Below are 24,096 nucleotides of genomic sequence, written 5' to 3'. Positions count from 1 at the left end.
TCTGCTTCCGTCTCTGGGAGGTTGACTCATCTTGCGGGGACTGGACAGTCAGGAGGTGCAGGGAACACAGAATGAACAAGGTACTGCCCCTTCTCACTTCCGCCAGGGCACACGGAAGAGAACAGGTGTCCACACAGACATGCACAGTCTGCCCCGCCCCAACGGCTGCCCCCTGAGGGCAGGACCACATCTGCACAGCCATATCCCAGGGCCTAGAACATGACCTGACACATATAACATACTCAGTAAATATGTGTCACATGCATACAACATATACGTGCACACGTCACACCCACAGCCTTCTCGTGTGTGTGGGTGCATCCTCTCACTCCTTATGCACCCAGAACACAAAAGTGCTGTGAAGTTCCTGCCTGTGCCTGCTGCTCTTGGAACGCCACTGGAGAATCACCTTCTGTATCTCTTCCACGTTTCTGATCAACTGCGTCTATTTAACGCTGCCAACAGATCGTATAACGGGTGCTGCCATTCCCGAGTACCTGATACCCGGGGCACAGTGACGGTCCTATAGCTGCCAGGGGAGCCCAGGTGCCACATCTGCCCCACAATGGGGAAACCGAGGCCCCGGGAAAGGAGTGACTTGCTGCAGGTCCTCCACCAGCCAGTGGCAGGATGGGGGTCAGCCCGGGGATGTTGGCCTTCTTGCTGCACTGCCCCTGTCAGGGCTGCCTTTCGTGGGCTTTCTCCATCAGCATCTAGAATTGCTGGTGGTTCTCATGAGGGAGCCCAGCCTGCACCCTGCATCAGCCTGCTGCATCCCTGACAGGGGCTCCCCACCTGACCGTTGTCCCCCTCTGTGAGGTGACAAGTCCTTCCCCCAAAGGGCGTGCTGAGTGTCCAGGGAAGACAGGTGCCCTGGAGAGCGCTCTAAACGTAAGGTCCGACAGCACTGCCCTGTCTGCTCAGTAACCTCCAATGCCAAGAAAGACTTTGAACCAAACAGGAAACAGATTCTTTAAGGAGCCAACAGAGGAGCTACACCATTCCTCATCTTAGCCCCTCTTTCCCTCGACGGGTACCCTCTGCCTGAGCCCATGTTCTCTCAGAGCAGGCCTGACTCTGCCTCTCCTCGTCCAGAGCATCTTAGAATGAACAGCCTGCCCAGGCCTCCAAGAGGCACCTCCTCACCGGCAGCAAGATGGGACAGACCAGAATTGCACCATTAGGTGGGAGACACACAACTATGAAAAGCAGACATGAGAACTCAAGCAATGCAGCACTGATGGCCAGTCAGATAACCCACACCACTCCAGAGTCTCTAAAGGCTTTATGGTAGTGTTCCTCCTTCCTTACCATCCTTGTCACTGGAGATTTACTGAGAACCCACCACGTGCAGCTTATTGACATTCGTTATTTCAGTCAGTCCTCATGTAACCTCACGGTTCTCTTGTTTCACAGGAAAGTAAACCAGTGCTCAGAGGGTTATCTGCTCCAAGCTCCACACCTGGTCGCTGGCAGAGAAGAACCCCCATGCAGGTCTGGGAGGCCCCAGTGCCCGGGTTCTCCCCACTACACCATGCTGCCCCCCCATTGGGCCCCAAGACTGCAGAGGGTAGCCTGAGTCTTCAAGGAAAACCAAACCATTGTCTGTGAATTCTGCTTAAGATGATACAATTTTAGAACACCTTCCATTCAAAATAGCTTATGAGAAGCACTTAAAGGCTTTATTTATTGAAAAAACCAACTTCTTTGGATGTTTATTCTTTATGCACCATGGATTTTGAATAAATCATTATATAACAACTATTTTATGAGACTGCCAACTGCGCCAAGAAAGCAGCTTTATATAACAACTATTTAGAATCATTATTCAATAGAGCTGGGCCTAAGAAGAGTTTGTCCACCATCGACAGTTCACACCCAGCTGTCACGTACGAAACCAGGACACCACACTCCTTTAGGATTTCTGAGAAGTCTCCCAGCCCATTCATTCACGGAAATGTTAAGGCTAACTGTTCATAAATGGACCCCCCTTGAGGAGAAAATCTTCTGGGTGCTGCGAGATCTCGGGTGCTCAGAATCTGCTTTGAATGAAGCAGAAATACTCAGTATGTCATGACCAGGAGGAGAACATGGTGGTGTCATGGATGTGTGCTTGAGCCAGGTCACTGCCACATTATGTTCAACAGCCCCTCCAAAATAGGTAAAAAAGAAGAGAGGGAGAAAATAGCAGTACCAGGGAGAAAAAGAGGGCAGAGTCAGGTCTCCAATTTCTCTCTCGTTGGAGGATGCAAAAGGAGAACTTGGTATGGGCACCAGTCTTGCTTAGATGAAGTTTCTCACTAATTTCTTCTGCTTGGGTAGGAACAGCCAAAAATGATCACTTGCACACACATAGCAACAGCAATACTTTTTGAGCTCTTGGAGTCAATAGACAAGAAATCAATCTTCACTTGCCTTCCCCCTAGTCCTGCCCAGACAACTTGTTGGAGGGTTAGGGGTCTAAGCCCTGGCCTCCCTTCTTCTGTCCAGATGGCTTTACAGGACAGACCAGCACTCTTACTTCGTAGGTCCTGGGTGTCATGCCTGCTATTCTGGGTTCCCTGTCAGCCCCATGAGGGCAGAGGGGAGGGTCCTGTGTTTGGACAAGCAATGCTCATGGACACCACATCCTAAAGTGAGAGCCACAGGCGGAAACTGTGCTGTGTGCAAGTTTGTGCCACTGTCATCTGCTTGGAACATAGAGACTGGACATCCAGGCCTGCATGAGTGTGCTGGAGTGGCCCTGACGGCAAAGCCATCTGTCCCAGCCCCGTCCCTGCCCATGCAGCCCTCACCCTACCTCGTTGATGGCGAGTTGCTCGCCGCCCCCGCCAGGGTGGCTGTAGTGGTGGCTGGAGCTGTGCACATCTTCATACAGGTCCTCCTCGCTCCCCGTCTCATCAGCACGGATGGCCGTGTCCAGCACTCTATCAGGGATGGCTGCAAGGAGAGACACCAGCTGGCAAAGAGGAGCTGAGGTGGGGGCACACGGACAAGGAGACAAACCTTTCTGGATAAACGCCCCTTCTCCAAGAGAAGAGAGAAGATCTGGGAACCAGTTACTCAGACCATTCTTGCTGCAGAAATGTGGTCTGGTTGAAAGCGTACACTGGTCAACTTTCACACTGTCCCTATTAATCACCTACTGTTCAGTCCCCATCTGCTCCACAAACAAGGAGACACAAATATTTGCCACAGCCTGACACTCAAGAGTCCCCTCCCCCTCCAGTGATTCCTTTTAAACCACTCACCGATGTGTCAGGTATAGCATAAGGCCCTTAAGAAAAATGCTAATAATTTATTATGAAACATATATATATATATATATCTCCAAAGAAATATACAGAATATACATGCAAAGATAGTTTGAAAATTAATAAAATGAACACTATGGTACTTAGCATCCTGCTTGAGAAAACACAAGATTCTTAGCATTTGACCTCCTGTACCCACTCCAATCCCACCCCCCCCTCTCCTTTAGAGATAGCCAACATTTCAAACTCTTTATAAGTCATATCTATGCTTGTCTTTGTTTTAGCATTGATTTCTGTCAAGTTTTGCTTGGTTTGACCTTATATAAATGGAACCATCCAGTAGCTTTCCTTCTCTGACTGGCGTTTTTTTTTTTTGGTGAGGAAGATTGTCCCTGAGCTAACATCTGTGCCAGTCTTCCTCTATTTTGTATGTGGGTCACCGCCACAGCATGGCTTGATAAGTGGTGTGTAGGTCCGTGCCCAGGATCTGAACCTGTGAACCTTGGGCCACTGAAGCGGAGCATGTGAATTTAACCACTATACCATCAGGCTGGCCCCTCTGACTGGCTTTTCCTACTCCACTGCTCATGTAGCTGTGATTGATTCATTCTCACTGATGCACAGTCTTCCATTTTATGGATATTCCAAGTTTTATGTATGTATGTACTGCTGGAGAACAGGGAGTTGTCACCTGTGTTGTTGCTGGTATGAACGGTGGCGCTGCAGACACGTCTACACATCTCCTGGGCACATGTCCCACAGTTTCTCTCTGATGGTGTCTCAACCTCTTTTTCATTATCACCCCCAGGACCCTTTTATACATTGTTTTCCTAATCCTCCCAGTGAAATTTCACTACCACAAATATACTGTATGTTTTTTATACTCCGTGGCTCTTTGGAGGGCCACAAACCTTTGTAACATCTAAGATTTTTGACCCCTTTGGCAAAATCACTGCCCCTGATGTGAATTCATGCTCCAGGGTATAGACACTCAGGTGTGGCATCCCCGGGTCCTAGGTGTGCCAAACTGCTTCCCAAAGCTATTCCACCAATTTAGACTTGGACAGGATTTGTGAGGGTCCCCATCACTCTACGTCCTAGCGAGCTCTTGGAATTGGCATTGTCAGACATTTTAATGTTTGAGAGACAGATGGGTATGAAATGGTATCTTACTGTAGTTTTAATTTACACTTCTCTGATTACTAATGAGTTGAACATCTTACCTATGTTTATGGGTCATTTGTATTTCCTTTAATGTGAAATGTCTATTGAGTTGCTTATTTTTAACATAATCATTGGTGTAAAAAATATATTTCTATGTATGGATATATGTATATACATACACTTTCCCCCCCTCCATTCTGGATAAATCTTTGTCACCCATATATGTCACAAGTATCATCTCCCAGTTTGTGGCTTGTCTTGTCTTTTTACGGTGACCTTGATGAACAGAAGTTCTTAATTTTAATATAGACAAATTTATCAATCTTGTCCTGTATGGTTTATATTTTTTGTGTTTAGGAATCTCTTCCCTACCTCAAAGTTACAAAGATATTCTCCTATGTTATCCTCTAATATTTTATGGTTTTTCCGTTGACATTTAAGTTTTTAATGCACTTGGGAATTGTGTGAGGTTGGAATCTGTGATATTTTGATTTATAATAAGAAACATATATTTGGCGTAATACCCTCAAGGTCCATTCATGTTGTTGCAAATGGCACGATTTCATCTTTTTTTTTTTTATGGCTGAGTAGTTATGCTATCGAAATAAGTCAGATGAGAAAGACAATTACTGTATGACTTCACTTACATGTGAAAGATGAACAAACACACAGATACAGAGAACAGATTGGTGGTTACCAGAGGAAAGGGGGCGGGGGGTGGGGGGAGGGTGAAAAGGGTAAAGGGGCACATATGGATGGTGATGGATGGAAATTAGACTTTTGGTGGTGAACATGATGCAGTTTATACACAAGCTGAAATATAATGATGTACACCTGAAATATACATAATGTTATAAACCAATGTGACCTCAATAAATAAATTTAAAAAATAAAGAAATATATATTTGTTTTTTGACCCTTTCCTGGCACAGAGCTCCTAAAATTCTTGGAATTTCCTGTGATGAAAGAAATGAAGGTGTCTTTTGTTATGTTAATGAAGTGACTTTTGGGAAGCCCTTAGGTAACCTAAGGATGGAGGCTGGTTGCCAGGGAAACCAACTGCATGATTAGAGGGTTGGAATTTTCAGTCGCAGCACCACCACCCTGCCTCAGCTCTAGGGAGGGGAAAGGGGGCTGGAGGTTGAATCAATCGCCAATGGCCAATGATGTAATCGATCACGCCTACGTAATGAACCTCCATAAAACCCCAAGGAGAGGGTTCAGAGAGCTTCCAAGTCGGTGAACAAGTGGAGATTTGAGGAGAGCAGCGCCCAGGGAGAGAGTGTGGAAGCTCCATGCCCCTTCCATATACCTTGCCCTATACATCTGTTCATCTGGCTGCTCCCGAGTTATATCCTGTTATAATAAACCGGTGATCTAGTAAGTGAAGTGTTTCTCTGAATTCTGTGAGTCGCTCAAGCAAATTAATTGAACCAAGGCGGGGGTTGTTGGAACCTCCAATCTATAGCTGGTTGGTCAGAAGCACCTTGGACTTGCGACGGAAGGCGGGGAGGAGCAGTCTTGTATGACGGAGCCTTTAACCTGTGGGATCTGATGCTATCTCCAGGTAGACAGTATCAGAATTGAGTTGAATTGTGGGACACCCTGCTGGCATTCAGAACCTTTAGAACCTAATTTCATTTTTTCTGTAAGGATAATAAATTGTCTCAGCACCATTTATGGAACAGACAGTCCTTTCCTATGTCTGCTCTGTCCTTACATCAAGTTTCCGTATAGATGGGTCTGCATCTGGACTCTATTCTTGTGGGAGGCAGAGTAACCGCCCCCAAAAGATGTAAAAGTCCTAATCTCCGGAGCCCGTGAACATGTTATTTTACATGACAAAGAGGAATGAAGGCTGCAGATGGAATGAAGGCTGCAAATCAGCTGAGCTCAAAATAGGGAGATTATCCTGGATTATCTGGGTGAGCCCAACATAGATGAAAATATTAACTTTCAAGACTCACCTCAAGCATCACTTCCTCTGTGCAAGCCTTATCTGACACCTTCACTCCAAGAACTGACATGCGCTGCTATCTCACCCCCAAGGTGCCTTGTACAGACAATGCTCATGACATCTACAGCACCAAATCTGCATCCTCTCTGCTCCTCAAGGCTTCTCTCAGAGTTTTCTCACCAGAAAAACTGAGCTCCTATCGTCCTCCCTGGTCTCCCTGCTCTCTTATTGCTGGGAGGAAAATAACTTTTCCTGAGAATTTACAACATGCCGACTACTTTACACATCAGATTCAAGCCTATCTATGAAATAGGTTTTATTAGACACATTACACAGATGAAGACTCAAGGCTCACACAGGTTAAGATGCTTGCTAAGGTCTCACAGCTGGCCAGCAGCAGAGGCAGGATTAGAACTTGCCCCAATGCCCATACACCTCCTGTGCCTCGAGGGCCTCTCGTACAGCCCTGCCTTTCCCTGGCCTTCCTGCCCATGAATCGCCCGCGGAACCTGGCTGCTTGGTTTCCTGTTATTCAAAGAATTACGTACCTGGGAAATCAGTCAGAGTACAGGTCTTCACTTATAAAAGATGCTTTGTGGTCACAGTCACTTCAAAAAAGAATTACATTAAAAATGTGGCATGTCAGGGCTGGCCTGGTAGCACAGTGGTTAAGTTCCGTGTGCTACACTTTGGTGGTCCAGGGTTCACAGGTTCGGATCCTGGGTGCGGACCTACACCACTCATCAAGCCATGCTGTGGCAGCGTCCCTCATACGAAGTAGACAAAGATTGGCACGTTAGCTCAGGGACCATCTTCCTCAAGCAAAAAGAGGGAGATTGGCAATAGGTGTTAGCTCAGGGCCAATCCTCCTCACAAAAAAAAGGGGGCATGTCATGCTTTAGCAATAGGTGAAGCATGATTTTTGACACATGGCAATTTTATGTTAGGCAAGTGTGAAGTGCCAAGGGTGTGAATAACTGTTCCTCTAAGTTTAGACTGTTGAAAAATTTCAGTGATGACTTTTTCATTTAACATAGTGAGCCCACAATATAATATTCTAGATAACAGACTTTTGGAGGACAAATCCAAAGAATGCAATGTCTTTGCCAAATTACAAGTTTTGGTAAATCAATACAATACTCTATAATATAGTGAAATTATGTCACATAATATTTTAATGAAAATTTTCATTTTCACCTCAACACTGTGCAATGTAATAAAATCATATCACATATTACTTTAATAATAATTTTCACTGCAAAAAATTAAGTACCAAATAAAACATCATGATTGTTCATGGTAGGTTATAGCTGGGCCAGTTATTTTAAACAAATTAAGCTTTTAAAACGATACAATTTCCTTCTTTTAGTGTGTAAGCTGCTTAAGTTAAATGCACAGGACAATCTTATGTATCTAAAAGATTTCTCTGCCCAAACATTTAAAGAAGAATTAACACCAATCCTTCTCAAACTCTTTCAAAAAACTGAAAAGGAGGGAACAATTCCAAATTCATTTTATGAGTCCATAACTACCCTGATACCAAAGCCAGACAAAGACACCACATTAAAAGAAAACTACAGACCAATATCCCTGATGAACACTGATGGAAAAATCCTCAACAAAAATAATGGGGGTTCAACAGCACAGTAAAAGGATCATACACCATGACCAAGTAGGATTTATCCCTGGGATGCAAGGATGGTTCAGCATATGATAATCAATTAATGTTATATACCACATTAACAGAATAAAGCATAAAAATCACGTGATAAACTCAACAGATGCAGAAAAAGTATTTGACAAAATTCAACACCCTTTCATGATAAAAAAATCTCAATAAACTGGAAATAGAAAGAAAGTACCTCAACATGATAAAGGCCATGTATGACAAGCCCACAGCTAACATCAGACTCAAGGGAGAAAAACTGAAAGCTTTTCCTCTAAGATCAGGAACAAGACAAGGATGCCCACTCTCACCACTCCTATTGAACACAGTACTGGAAGTCCTAGCCAGAGAAACTAGGGAAAAAAAAGGCACCTAAGTTGGGAGGGAAGTAAAATTGTCTCTATTTGCAGATGACACCATCTTATATAAAGAAAACCCTAAAGACTCCATAAAAAAAACTGTTAGAACTAATAAACGAATTCAGTAAAGTTGTAGGACACAAAATCAATATACAAAAATCAGTTGTGTTTCTATACACTAACGAAGACTATCTAAAAAGAAAACTAGAAAGTCTCATTTACAATACCACCAAAAAGAATAAACTAACAATAAACTTAACTAATGAGGTGAAAGACTTTTCTACTGAGAACTACAAAGTACTGAAGAAAGAAATTAAAGAAGACACAAATAAATGGAAAGAAATCCTGTGTTCACGGATTGAAAGACTGAATATTACAGAAATGCCCATACTACCCAAAATGATCTACAGATTCGATGCAATCTCTATCAAAATCCAAAAGGCATTTCTTTTTACAGAAATAGAAAAACAATTCTATAATTTATATGGAAGCAAAAAAGACCCTGAAAAGCCAAATCAGTCCTGAGAAAGAACAAAATTGGAGTTATCACACTTCCTGATTTTAAAATATATTATGAAGCTACAGTTAAGACAATATAGTACTGGCATAAACACAGACATAGAGACCAACGGAACAGAACAGCAAACTCAGAAATAAATCCATGCACATACAGTCAACTGATCTCCAACAAAGGTGTCAAGAACACACAATGGGGAAAAGATAGTCTCTTTAACAAACGATGTTGGGAAAGCCGAATATCCACACGCAAAAGGATGAAACTGGACCTTTATCTTACACCTTACACAGAAATCAACTCAAAATCGATGAAACACTTAAACATAAGACCTGAAACTATAAAACTCCTAGAAGAAAACATAGGGGAAAAGCTTCAGGACATTGGTCATGGCAATGATTTCATGAATGTGACATCAAAAGAACAGGCAGCAAAAACAAAAATAAACAAGGGGGACTATATCAAACTAAAAAGCTTCTGCACAGCAAAGGAAACAACAGGCTGAAAAAGTAACCTATGGAATGGGAGAAAAATATTGCAAACCACATATATGATAAAGGGTTACTCTCCAAAATATATAAGGAACTCCTACAACTCAATAGCAAAAAAACTAATAACCCAATTAAAAAATAGGCTAGGGACTTGAAAGGACATTTTTCCAAAGACGGCATACAAATGGCCAACAGATATATTAAAAAAATGCTCAAAGTCTCTAATAATCAGGGAAATCCAAATCAAAACCATGAAACCATGATAAGATCTCACCTCACACTTGTCAAGATGGCTATTATCAACAAGTGATGGAGAGGACGTGGAGAAATTGGAGCCCTTGCACATTCTTGGTGGGAATGCAAACTGTTACAGCCACTACAGAAAGTGGTTTAGAGGTTCCTCAAAATCTAAAAATAGAACTACCATACAATCTAGTAATCCCACTTCTGAGTATTTATCCAAAAGAATGGAAATCAGGATCTCAAAGAGATATTAGCATTCCCATGTTCATTGCAGCACTGTTCACAATAGCCAAGACGTGGAAAAAACTTAAATGTCCATCAACAGAGGAATGGAAAAGAAAATGTGGTACATACATACCATGGAATACTATTCAGTCTTAAAAAAAGGAAAGTTTGAAATATGCAACAACATGGATGAACCTTGAAGACATTATGCTAAGTGAAATAAGCCAGTCACAGAAAGACAAATACTGCATGATTCCATTTACAGTCATGCACTGCATAACGACGTTTCAGTCAACAATAGACTGCATATACGACAGTGGTCCCATAAGATTAGTACCATACAGCCTAGGTGTGGAGTAGGCTATACCATCTCGGTTTGTGAAGTACAGTCTGTGATGTTCGCACAATGACGAAATCACATAACAACACATTTCTCAGAACGTATCCCCATCATTAAGTGACGCATGATTGTATATGAGGTATCTAAAACAGTCAAATTCATAGAATCAAAGAATGGAATTGCAGTTGCCAGTGGCCAGGAGGAGGTGAAATGGGAGTTACTAATTAACGGGCCTAAAGTTTCAGTTAAGCAAGATGAATACGCTGTAGAGATCTGCCGTACAGCATTGTACCTAGAGCCAACAATAATGGATTGTACGCTTAAAAGTTTTATTAAGAAGGTATATCTCATGTTAAATGTTCTTACCTCAACAAAATAAAATTAAAAAAAATTGGCTTTGCTTCATTGTAACATTGTCCTTAAATGAAATAAGGCTGTGCACATAAAGCTTTAAGTTTAGCTTATGTAGGTTGAGCATGCTGACACCAGTGTCAAGTTGAAGGAACTTTTCAAATATTGTTACGTCTTCACATGCACACTGGAACCTTCACTGTTAGCTTGTCTTTACATCCAATGCTCACTCTAGTTGACCTCTTTATTTGGAAGATCTGCACTTCTCTTCAGCTTAGATCAAACATTCGTGCACCTTTTCTTCAGCCTATTATTAAAAAACCTCTGCCTATGGGGCTGGCCTGGTGGCGTAGTGGTTAAGTTTGCACGCTGCTCTTCAGCAGCCCAGAGTTCGAGGGTTTGGATCCCCGGCACGGACCTACACACTGTTCCTCAAGCCATGCTGTGGTGGCAACCTACATACAAAATAGAGGAAGACGGGCACAGATGTTAGCTCAGAGACAATCTTCCTCAGCAAAAAGAGGAAGATTGGCAACGGATGTTAGCTCAGGGCCAAGCTTCCTCAGCAAAAAAAACAAAACAAACGAAAAAAACTCTGCCTAACATATAGGTTACACCTTTTAATGTACCTTTTAATGTACCTTTTAAAAGTTACACCTTTTAAATAAGAAATATAGATAAATATATTGCTAGATTAGAGAGACCTAGGGGAATTTATGCTTTATAATAAACTTGATGTTCATTTCTCTATAAATGCTCCTGTGAGTGTCCTTATGATTTCTCCTTCTAAGGCTGACGGTTCTTCAATGTCAGCATTTAATATTTGAAAATATTGTATTTTTCGTTAGTTCCATGTAATTGCTGAAGTAAATTCTTTCACAGTGATTATGGTTTTTTGAATTAGAATAGTTTTTCTTGGATCTTGAAGATGTGGTTTGTAAGTAAGTCTCTCATATTCCATGTAAATGAAATATTGCTAGACTTCATTTCCATTGTTCTGTCCACAGAATCAGCTGCAGACTGTTTTTGCAATATGTTTTGATTCTTGCTGTATGGATAAGTAATTTCACAATGAAAGGCATTCCTCACTCTGTGCCCTGAAGCCTAGGTGAGCTATCTTCTGTCTGCCACAGCCACACTTGGGTTCACATTTGGATATTTGGATATCTTTTCATTGTAGCCATTGGAATAGCGTCCCATCAGCAGTTGCACACGTACTCGGAAGCCCAGATTGTCAGGTGTCCGTGACCTGCTTTGTCAGGGCAGGGCTGGGCCATGTGAGATGGCAGAGCACTGCTCCAGGCGGCTTCAAATCCTTCTGGTGTTGACGACTTCCTGGAGTTCTCTAGCCTGGAGCTTACCCCTCAACTCATGGCTCAAATCTCCAACTGCCTGCTTGGCTCTTCTGCCTGGAGGTCTGGTAGGCATCTCACAGTTGATGTGCCCAAATCAGAACTCCTGAGCACCCACCAAAGCCGCTCAGCTCACAGGCGGCCTCTTCTGAACAGCTGACACCTGCATTCTTTCAGTTGCTCAGAACAAAAATCTTGGAGTTATCCTTTATTCGTCTCTTTCTCTCACAACTCACATCCAAGTATATCAGCTCTGCTTTTACTTTATTATCCAGAATCCAATCATTTCTCATCCCTCCACCATTAACCCATGTGCAGGTCACGTCACTGCCTCTCCTCCACACAGAGACACAAGAGCCTCCTAGCTGGTCTCCCTGTTTGAGCGCTTGTCCTCCTCTGTGCAATAGACAGAGTGGTCCTTAACAAAATACGATCAGATCACATCACTCCTCTGTCTAAAACCTGCAAAGGCTCCCATTTAGTTTGGAGTGAGACTCAAAGTCCCTACCACGGTATCCAAAGCTTGTGGCTTGTTTGGCCTCAATTCTTCTCTCCGCCCCCACCCACTCCAGCACCGCTCCCATGAGCTCCTGACCAATCCGAGGACTAACCAATTTTGATGGAAGCCACAGGGAACCATTAATGTGGCCATAACAGCATACAATGCTGGCCAAAGTGGGTGATACACAGGCATGTGCTTAAGGTCCCGACATTCAGGGCTCAAGTCCAAAAATATTGCTGGAAACATTCAGAATTTCCAGAAATTGCATTTTGCTTCTCTTCTGCTCCTATCCCTTTTCCTATCAACCCTAACACTGTCCTTCAAATGAAGACAAAATAAATTTGCTCAAGGCTACTTTTCTTGTCAAAATATTTCCCATAACAATCCTGTCCATGGGCTTAAACACTGGTGAAACTTAGAATAACTTGGGGATGGGTAAAGGGGTTAAAGTCGGGATACAGAAGGCTAAGAAGACTAGGTGAGCTAAAACGCCTGGGCTATTTTGTTTTACTACCAAGAAAATGCACTCTAAACTTTTCAGATTCAGATTCAACAAATATTTTCATTTTCATTTACCGCTCTGTCACGTGAATTATGTTCTGTGTCTTCATTTTATATAAGATAAACGATGCAGCCTCGGGAGGCTTTACCAGGTCACAGAGCAAAGGCAACAAAACTGAGACGCAAACCCGAGTCCCACGGCGTCAGGTTTGTGTAGCTGCCAGCACACACAGCTCTGCTCCACCAATGTGCCCATCTCCCTCTTTTTTTTGAAGACCTGTCCAAAATTAACTTTAAAAAACTGTCCATTCTGGATCTGCTTTTATTTTATTTATTTATTTTTTAAAGATTTTATTTATTTATTTTTTCCTCCCAAAGCCCCAGTAGATAGTTGTATGTCATAGCTGCACATCCTTCTAGTTGTTCTATGTGGGACACGGCCTCAAGCATGGCCGGAGAAGCGGTGCGTCGGTTCGCGGCCGGGATCCGAACCCGGGCTGCCAGCAGCGGAGTGTTAACCGCTAAGCCACGGGGCCGGCCCTGGATCTGCTTTTAAAACACAGACATGAATTTGATTTCTATCGTGGAAATGTCTCCTGAAATATGCTAAGATGTAGGGCTCTGTAAGGATGTTAACGTCCATTCATTATATGCCAAGTGTGCAAATAAACTAATCTCAGTTATAACAGTAACACTCACTCTGACTCACCCATCCTTGATTATTCTACTTAGGCAGAGGTGTTTAAGGTCAAGCAAAACTTAACTTCCTATAACAGAGAATGTCAAAATATCTCCCTCAACCATTCAATAAATAAAATATTTATTTTACCTCAAGGGCTTCCAGTAACAGTGGAATAGCTACTATCAGACAAACTCTCCCACAGACTATTATACCCACTGGAAAAAACAAAAAACAACTATTTGATGGCATTGGGGAACGACCTAAAGCAGGCAGGAACTAGAGGTGAGCTGATACTTAGAAAAAGAGAACACTACTGGGTGAGCTTCCTGATCCTGGAGCTTTTTGCCTTAGGGTAGGCTCCAAGAGGTGGCTAAAACTCAGAAACCTACAGTCACAGTCTCATTGACCGAAGATTCAGAAAACAAAAGTCAGGGTAATCATAGAAGCTGGAATGAGGACAACCCCAGAAAGGAGAGAGCTACAAATGATTTCTGAGTGGAACTCTGCCCAAATGTCTGGCCGACTCCTGAACTATGAAGGTAGGGAGAAGACGCCAAGAAGTCTAGACAAGGCTGGAAACTGAACAGAGAACGTGCAGTTTTAAGTCAGTCACATTAACTTCCTGCTAAAGGAAAAAAAATCTTCAGAGAAACAGAACAGAATCCAGAGACTCTACAATGTGTCATTCAATGACCAAGATAGTATCCCAATTTATTAGACATATGAAGAAAAGGAAAATGTGACTGGTACTGAAGAGAAAAATCAGTTGATCAATGGAGACTAACACTTAGATGGTCTAGATGTCAGAATTAGCAGAAAAGTTATAATGACAATGCTCAAAAACATGCAGAAAAACATGCTTCTAATGAATGAGGAGATAAGAAATAACAAAGAAATGGAAACTATAACAAAGAATCAAATGGAAATTCTAGAGCTGGAAAATATAGTATCTTCAGTAAAAATATTCACTGGATGGGCTTAACGTTACATTGCAGATAGAAGAAAGTCAGAGAATTTGAAGACAGACCAAAGAAATGATCCAATACAAAAAAGAGATACAAATGTTGGAAAGTAATGAACAGCGTCTTAGTGACTTATTGGACAATATCAGAAGGTCTAACATACGCAAGGAGAGAATGAATGGGGCAGAAACAAATCTGAAGAAATAATGGCCAAAAATTTCATAAATGTGATGAAATACATAAATTTACAAGTTTAAGGATATCAGTGAACTCCAAGAAGAATAAATACAGAGAAACATAACTAGACAGACTTCAGCTGCATGACAGTTGACTCATAATGGAGGACAGAGACAATGTAACAGCATCTTTGAATTGCTAAAAGGAAAACACTGTCAACTCAGAATTCTATATCAGCAAAAATATCTTTCAAGAATAAAAGTAAAATAAAGAAATCTTCAGAAAAATGAAAACTAAGAGAATTAGTGACCAACAGACCATTACTGTAAGAAACTAAATGAAGTTCTTCAGGCTGAAGTGAAATGAGAGCAAATGAAAACTCTGATCTTAAAGAAGGAAGGACAAGCACCAGAAGTGACCAAATACGAGTGCATACAAGATATGATTTAAAAAGTAATTTCTTTAAAATACATGTAACCCCTTACAGCAAAAATTATTACATTATATTGTGGGGTTTGTAGTGTATGAAGGTGAATATATATGACAGCCCTATCATAAAAGACAGAAAATAGATAAATGAAGCCAAATAATGGCAAGGTTTTTCCATTTTATATTTTACATTTATAATTACATTTACATTTACATTACTCTTAGTAGACTGTGAAAAGTTAAGGACATATAATCTCTAGAGCAATCATTACAAAATAATGCAAAGGAATAGTGACAAGCCAATAATAAATTAAAATGAGATTTAAGAAAAGCAAGCAATTAACCCAAAAGAAGACAAGAAAGGAGAAAGGGAGGAACACAAAGAAGATGGGACAAACAAAGAGAAAATGGTAAACATAACTCCAACTATATTAATGGTCACGTTAAATGTAATGGATGAAACATACCAATTAAAAGACAGAGACTGTTGTGCTTGTAATGTCTTATTTCTTGATCTGGGTGTTGGCTGCACAGGAATGTTCACTTTATGAAAATTCATCAAACCATATGGTTATTATTGGTGCACTTTTATAGATGCATATTATACTTCAAGAAAAGTTTTACAAAGAAAAAATATATTGATCCAACTTTTCTATTTCTAGGACTTTATCCTAAGCAGATAAGTACTTAGAAAAGTACACAAATATGAATATATAAGTATATTGATCCCAGCATTAATTATAATAGCAAAAAATTAAAGACAAACTAAATGTACATTGTTAGGGGACTAGTCAAATGAACTAAGGTACATTTACATAATGAAATATCACGCAGCCAACTCAAAAGGATGATTTAGCTCTCTATTTATTAAAACAAAAAGTCACTAAAAACATATTATTGAATAAAATGTAGGTTGCAAATTTGTATGTAGAGTGTGATATTATTTACGAAAAATAATGAAAAGACAAAAAATGAAAAGGCATACATATACAGAAGATTATTTACCAAAATGTTAACAGTGTCCATTTTTGGATGGTGGGATTTCTTTTTTTTTTTTTTTAAATAATTTTATTTATTCATTTTTCCCCCAAAGCCCCAGTAGATAGTTGTATGTCATAGCTGCACATCCTTCTAGTTTCTGCATGTGGGACGCGGCCTCAGCATGGCTGGACAAGCGGTGTGTCTGTGTGCGCCTGGGATCCGAACCCGGGCCGCCAGCAGCGGAGCGCACGCACTTAACTGCTAAGCCACGGGGCCGGCCCTGGATGGTGGGATTTCAAGTGAAGTTAACTTTAATGATTTTCTGTTATTTTGAATTTTCCAAGATGAATACATTGTCTTCATAATTAGAAAAAGCAATAAAGCAAATACTTGTGAAGAATTAATAAACAGAGGAAAATACCCTAGCTTAAAAAAAAAAAGAGAAGAACAGCTAAAAAAGTTGGATGAAACACAAAAAATATCTGTTTGAAGGTACCAAAGAGATAGTAAGGAAAGGAGAAATTGCAGGGCTAAGATTAAGGAGAGGAGAGGTTAGGAAGTGTCTGGGCCACTTTTCCCTTCAGGCATTTGGCAATTTCAAACACAGGGACTGAGAAGCTGAGGAGGGATTCTGAACAGACACATGGGGCTAGAGGACAAAATGTGGAGTTCAGGACATGCTAAGGAGGACAGACCCTAGTAAAATCCCAATGCTTTGGGTTGGGACCCCAATGAACTACACCCTAGAAGCAAGGATAAACCAGAGACAGACCAGCTCTCACACAGGGACTGAATTCCAGATGAGTCATCTCAAAACTCAACTGGACTAAGGTGATTTAGGACTGGTAGCACTAAATCTAGCTAGCTAAATCCACTAGCTTGCTGCCCACAAAAAACAAATATAAATCGTCCCTGGTGGGAGATAACATCATCCAGAGCCACAAATTATTTCTGCAAATGTTCATGCATTATGCCCAGCATTCAATAAAAAAGAATTAGGCATAAGAGGAGATATGACCATGAGAATGCAAGTCAAGGGAAAGAACAGACAATAGAAACATATCCACAAAGCATCCAGGAAATGGAGATGTGAGACACAGGCTTTAAAATAACAATGCTTAACATATTCAAGAATTAAAAGATAAGATTGGGAATTTTAGCATAGAACTGGAAATTATAAAAGAACAAAATGGAAGTTATAAAACTGAAAAAAGGAATAACTGAGATTAAGAATCCAGATGAAAATTTAACAGCAGATTAGATGTAGCTGAAGAGAGACTTTGTGAACTGGTACACAGATTGGAAAAAAATATCGATACTGAAGCACAAAAAAAAGAAGGATGGAAAATACAGTAAAAAGTGTTAAAAGACATAAAGAATACAGAGAAAAGGACTATTATAGGTGTAATTGGAATGAAGAAGGAGAGGAGAGAGAACAGGGGCAGAAGAAACAAAGAGATAAAGCCTGAAAATTCTTTCTTACTGACGAAAGATAGGAAGCAACAGATTTAAGAAGTGCAATGAAACTTCATCAGGATAATTACAGTGAAAAGCACTCCTAGCTCATCAGAGTAAAACTGTTGACAAAGACAAAGAGAAAATCACGAGAACAGGCTTTGTCCTCAAAAAAGACGTATTATCTGTAACAGAACAACAATAAACCTGGAAAGGGTAAACAAGTCAGTAAATCTAAATGAACATTGACTAGATACAACAATAATAAAAATATCTTGTGGAGTTTAAACTATATATAAAAGTAAAATACAAAGAACATGATACAAAATGTGGGAGGACGGTAAATAAAGTTAAAGTGCATTGTCCTTGCATTGTTCAGGAAGTAATTTATACCAGACTTTGGTAAGGCGAGGATGTTGTAACATCTAGACTAACCACTAAATGAATAATAAAAGAGTGTATGATTAAGCCAATGGAAGGGAAAATTGGGGAGAACTAACATCTTTACAATATTGATCTTCTAACTCCTCACCATCGTATAGCTCTCCATTCATTTAGGTCTTCTAATTTCCTTCACCTATATTTTATAGTTTTCTGTGTAGAGGTCTGAATAACTTTTATTAGTTGGTATTTTGGTATTTGGTATTTTGATATTTTCAATGCAATAGTAAATTATCGTTTTAAAATTTCATTTTCTAATTGTTTTCTGTGTAGAAATACAGTCGATTTTTGCATATTGGTTTTGAATCCAGTGCCCTTGATAATCCGTTTATTAATTTTAAGTGTGTCCTTTTGTTTCTAGACATATCACCGTTCTCCTGGTTGCCTTCTACTGGGAAGATTCTTAGATTTCTCTAATTACAATATCATGTCATCCTGAAATAATGAGACTTTGTCTTCTTTTGCAGTCATTATTCTCTCTTGCCTTATTGTTCTGGCTAGGATGTCCAACACAAGGTTAACCAGAAGTGGTGATAACCAGCATCTGTGTGGTATCCCTCATCTCTGAGAAAAAGCTTCCAACATCTGACCACTAAGTATGACATTTACTGAAGAGTTTTTGTTATTAATGATAGCACTTTCTATTCTCAGCTTAAATTAAACAAAAAAAATGACTGAATGTTGAATTTTATCAAATGCTTGTTCTGTGCCTATTAACACAATCATATGATTTTCTCCTTTATTCCATCAGTGTGGTCAATTACATTGATTAGTTTGTTTTATAACTTTATGAGGTATAACTGACATAAAATAAACTGTACAAATTGTACAACGGGATGAATGCTGGCATTTATATACACCTGTGAAACCACCTCTGCAGTCAGGATTACTGACATTTCCATCATCCCCAAAGGTTTCCTCATGCTCCTCTGAAATCCCGTCCTGCATCTATCCCTATTTCTAGCAAGCAATGACATGCTTTCTGTAAATATAGATTAATCTGTATATTCTAGAATTTTATATAAATAGAATCATACAATCTTTTTTATCTGCATTCTTTCACTCAGCATGATGATTCTGAGGTGCATCCATGCTGTTCTGTATATCAATAGATCATTTTTTGTGTGTGTGAAGATCAGCCCTGTGCTAACATCTGCCAATCCTCCTCTTTTTTTTTTTTTTTTGCTGAGGAAGACTGGCCCTGGGCTAACATCTGTGCCCATCTTCCTCCACTTTACATGGGATGCTGCCACAGCATGGCTTGACAAGTGGTGAGTGGGTGCGCGCCTGGGATCCGAACAGGCGAACCCTGGGCTATTGCAGCGGATCGCGTGCACTTAACCGCTTGCCCCACCAGGCCGGCCCCAATAGATCATTGTTTTTTATTGTTGAGTAGTCTATTTGTACGGATGTACCACATTTTGTTTATCCATTCACCTGGTGATGTACATTTGGGTTGTTTCCAGTTTTCTATTACAAAGAAAGTTGCTATGAACACAACTATTGATTTTTTTGTGGATATTATGTTTTCATTTCTGATGGGTAAATATCTAGGAGTGGAATGGCTGGTTAATATGGTAGGTATATGTTTACCTTTTAAAGAAACTGCCAAACTGCTTTCCAAAGTGGTTGTACCTATCAATTGATTTTTGAATGTTTAATCAACTTAGGTGTGTCCTTTTTTATATAATGCAGAATCTGGTTTGCTATTTTTTTGTTTAGGGTTTTGCTCCATTCCAATGAGTATGTCTTGTAATTTTCTAATGTTATGTGGCCTCATGAAATGAATTGGGAATTATTTCCTCCTTTATTATTCTCTGGAAAAGTTTATATAAGATTGGTGTTACTGCTTCCTTAAAAGTTTAGTAGCATTCAGTAGTGAAGCCACTTAATCCTGTCTCCTTTTATGAAAAGGTTTTCTAATCATGGATTCAATTTCTTTCTTAGAACTATTCAGATTTTCTCTTTCATCTTGGTTAATTTTGGTAAGTTGGTTTTTTTTTTAGGAATTTCAGAGTTTTAAGTTTATTGTCACAAAGTTGCTCAAAATATTATCTTAAGATTTTTAAATGTCTATGTGATCTGTAATGATCACACAGAATCATAGGAATGTATTCTTTTCCATTCTTCATACTGGTAACTTGTGCCCGCCCCCATCACTCTTGCATCCATTTTAGCCTTTAAAAAATTAATTATTAGACTTTTCAAAGGAACAACTTTTGTTTTTGTTGATTCTCTCTATCATATGTTTGCTCTTCATTTAATTAATTTCTTCTCTCATATTTAGTATTCCCTCCCTTCTGCTTACCTTTAAGTTAGTTTGCTCTTCTTTTTCTAACTTTTTAGATGGATGCTCGTATCTTTGATGCAATACTGTGGCGATCCATGGCGGTGTTGGTTCTGTTGTGCTTGACAGAACACATCTGGAATGCTATGTCCAATCCTTGGCAACACTCTTTCGAGAGGAACTCTGACAAATACAGGCACGTCTAGTAGAGGGTGACTAGGACAGTGACGTGTCTGTAAACACCAGGCACAATGATAGGAGCTACTGATGGTTATCCTGGTAAAGGGGACACTCAGAGGCAGGGGAGACGAGCAAGGTTTTCAGACATTGGCAAGGCCATCACACTTAAGAGGAATAAAACTTTATTTGAATTACTTTAAAGAATGAGCAACATTGAAAAGCTATAGGAAGGCTGATTGTGGCCCAGCATAAGGAAGACGGCTTTTCCAAAGCAGTCAAATTTTCCAAAATTAAAACTACAGTGTTCAGTCGGGGAAGAGGGGATTGACACCCGACAGGAGTAATAATGAAGGAGTTCTTGCCGTGGTCAATGATTCAATTGTGATATTCTCCTAAGCCAAAGAGTAGCCCTAGTTCTGTCCATGTAACGACCGCGACATGCTTATCCCTGAGTCTAAACAAACATGAACAGTGTCCCTGAACAGAATAGGGACCCTCAGATTGGCTCTCACAGCCAGAGCTTCTCTAGCAGAGCCCAGGGTGTACCCTCTGCTCCTAGAAAGAAATGAAGAGCAAGAGTGGGGAAAGCCTTGAGGACAGATTTTTATCAGTTTTTGTTCTCCTCCTGTCCTGCCTAGTCTTATTACCAGCCAGAACTCTAGGGCACCTCATTTAAAAGAAAAGTCCTGCATATAAAATCCTGAATGCAGATGAACAGAAGAGGGAAAGGATTTAGAAAAGGATTCCTCGAAAGATTCCTTTTAATGGTAGGCAACCCATTCCCACCTCCTGTGCATTTAGAAGACAGCTCAGCTTTTCTTTCTTTTCTCTTATTATGAAACAAATAGATTTTCATTGTAAAAAAATTTAAACACTGAGTACCCAAAGTAAATAATGGAAGACCACCACCACACAACCTGTATAAAACACTATCAATAATTTGGCATATATCTTTCTAGATCCATATTCTGTACACACATATACACGTGTCAAGATTCAGCTTTTCAAAATTTAACTTATATACAAATCCACATGTATATGATACATAACATTAATCCAAGGAAAAATGGAGCCACTGAGCACTGAATGCTTGTTAAACAGCAGGCATTAGGCTAGGCATTTTACATCATTTATCTCATTCAATTCTCCTAACAACACAGAAAGCAGATTTTATCATTCCCATTTTAAAGCTGAGAAAATGGAGGCAAAGAAATATTAAGTGATTTTCTTAGGAAGGATTGGAGTTCAGATTTGAACCTAGGACTGTCCCAATGAAATTCTCACGCACTCTCTACTGGCCTGCCTCCCTCTGTCTCTTGAGTGGCATTGCTGCCTCATTGTGCCCTCACAACCAATCTGCTGATGAAGAAATTTGGTGCCCAATAATAGAGAGCTTTGAGTTATGTAAACTAGACATAATCAAAACAGTCTCAACAAAATGATAGCTCCTTAATGTTTTATTAGACAGATCCTATAACTGCTTTCTAATGCATGTGACCCTCACTTGTGAAATACAACCTTTCAATCTTTCAAATACTAACCTGCTAAGGTATGTCTGCAATTTCTCTCCCCCTCAGTATGAAAAGCTCCCCAGCCCAGCCCCTGGATCACAAGTCTTCCTAACTCTGCTGACAAGCCAATTCTCAGAGAGGGTGGGGAGTCTTACATTGTGATTGCATAAAAAGAGAACCTGAGTTTTCCTTCAGTTTTTATTTTGAAAAATGGCAAACCTACAGAAAAGTTGAAATTATGCTGCTTCACTTAGATTCACCGTTTACACTTGTCACATTTGCTTTATCTCTCTAGTTTTTTTTAAATTGAGATATAATTGACATATAACACTGTGTAAGTTTAAAGTGTACAAGGTGTGGATTTGATACATTTATATATTGCAATATAGGGCTGGCCCCGTGGCTTAGCAGTTAAGTGCACGCGCTCCGCTGCTGGCAGCCCGGGTTCGGATCCCGGGCGCGCACTGACGCACCACTTCTCCGGCCATGCTGAGGCTGCGTCCCACGTACAGCAACTAGAAGGATGTGCAGCTATGACATACAACTATCTACTGGGGCTTTAAGGGGAAAATAAATAAATAAATAAATCTTTATATTGCAATATGATTACCATGTAGTGTTAGCTAACACCTGTATCACGTCACATAATTATCATTTCTTCTTTGTGGTGAGAACAATTAAGATCTAGTCTCTTAGCAACTTTGAAGTTTATAATACAGTCATACCTTGCTCAACCACAGGGCATTCATTGATCATTAGGCAATCTTGTTGTCGTATAAACATCACAGAGTGCACTTACACAAACCTAGATAGTATAGCCTACTACACACCTGGGCTATATGGTACTAGCCTTATGGTTATACCACAAGGGACCACCGTCATATATGGGGTCCATCATTGACTGAAATGTTATGCAGTATGACGGCATAGTATTGTTGACCATAATTACTATGTTGTGCACTAGGTCTTCAGAACTTATTTATATCTACTAGTTGAAAGTTTGTACCCCTAAACAATATCTCTCTAGTTCTTTTTCTCTCTCCACATGAACAGTCTCTCCCCACACATATGTGATACATGTCACGCACTTTACTTTGTGCTAAATCACGTAAAAGTAAGTTATGGCCATTGTGACACTTCACCCCTCATACATCAGTGCGCATCTCCTAGGAATGCCGTTCTCCTACATGAGCAGGATACCATCATCAGACATAAGAAAATTAGCATTAGTCCAATAATATCAACTAGCCTATAGCTCACATTAAAGTTTCCAATTTTCCCCCAAAGAATTTTTTATAACTGGTTTTTGTCTCCATTGTATCTCAGTACCCAGAGCAATGCCTCAACAGCATGTGAAGAACGAATGAACCTAACCCTTGGGGTCAGGTGGGGCATCATGTATCAGAAAAGGCCACAGTGTGTACACGCTGTTTGTTATATCTCTGACTGTTATATCTCTTTAGTTCCTTTTAACTCAGAATGGTAGGCCCACCATGTTTGGAACACTCACTTTGTATTAATTGGCCTCACAATATCCTAAACTTTTTCTTCATTCCACTTATCACAAACACCAGAGTCTGGCTACCTCCCAGTGTTTTGGTATTTTGACTGCAATCTCCAGTGGGGAGAGGCCATGGCTTCCTGCTTGTTGTTATATCCTCAGTTCTAGCACAGGGACTGACGTACAGAAAATGCTCACTGTTTGTTGAATAAATGAATGAATTGAAATAAACAGAATTTTTAGATTAATTTAGGGAAGAGATGATATTTTACTTTATGATATTTAAAAAGAAGTTTTCTAACTTTTAAGTTTTGTTTCAATAAAAATTTAAAAGCTTCTCCATATAGCTTCACATTTCTTTTCAAGATACAAAGGTATCTTTTAATTTTGGTTAGAGATATACATGACATCTTTTCTTGCATTGTTCTTTCTTATACAGAGGAAAACTTAGTTGATTTTTATATTACTTATTTTGCCTTATATATTGGGAATTTAATTTTGTGACCAGTTACATTACTGAATCTGCTTCTAAATGATTCTCTTTGGTTTTCCAGGAATAAACAATAATCTT

At 40.1% G+C, this 24,096-nt stretch overlaps 1 protein-coding gene across 2 annotated transcripts in view; it reads right to left on the bottom strand.

Moving 5' to 3' along the window:
• ARHGEF4 (Rho guanine nucleotide exchange factor 4) overlaps positions 1 to 24,096 on the bottom strand; it is a 151,645-nt gene that overhangs the window by 16,412 nt on the left and 111,137 nt on the right. For both annotated transcript variants that reach the window (XM_058548708.1, XM_058548709.1), the window contains one exon: positions 2,801 to 2,940. In XM_058548708.1, the coding sequence (XP_058404691.1) occupies positions 2,801 to 2,940 (140 nt within the window). The remainder of the gene's footprint in view (positions 1 to 2,800; positions 2,941 to 24,096) is intronic.

Source organism: Diceros bicornis, chromosome 10, assembly GCF_020826845.1.
Source record: "Diceros bicornis minor isolate mBicDic1 chromosome 10, mDicBic1.mat.cur, whole genome shotgun sequence".
In the NCBI taxonomy this organism is placed as follows: Eukaryota; Metazoa; Chordata; class Mammalia; order Perissodactyla; family Rhinocerotidae; genus Diceros; species Diceros bicornis.
This window is presented reverse-complemented; position numbering and strand designations above follow the sequence as displayed.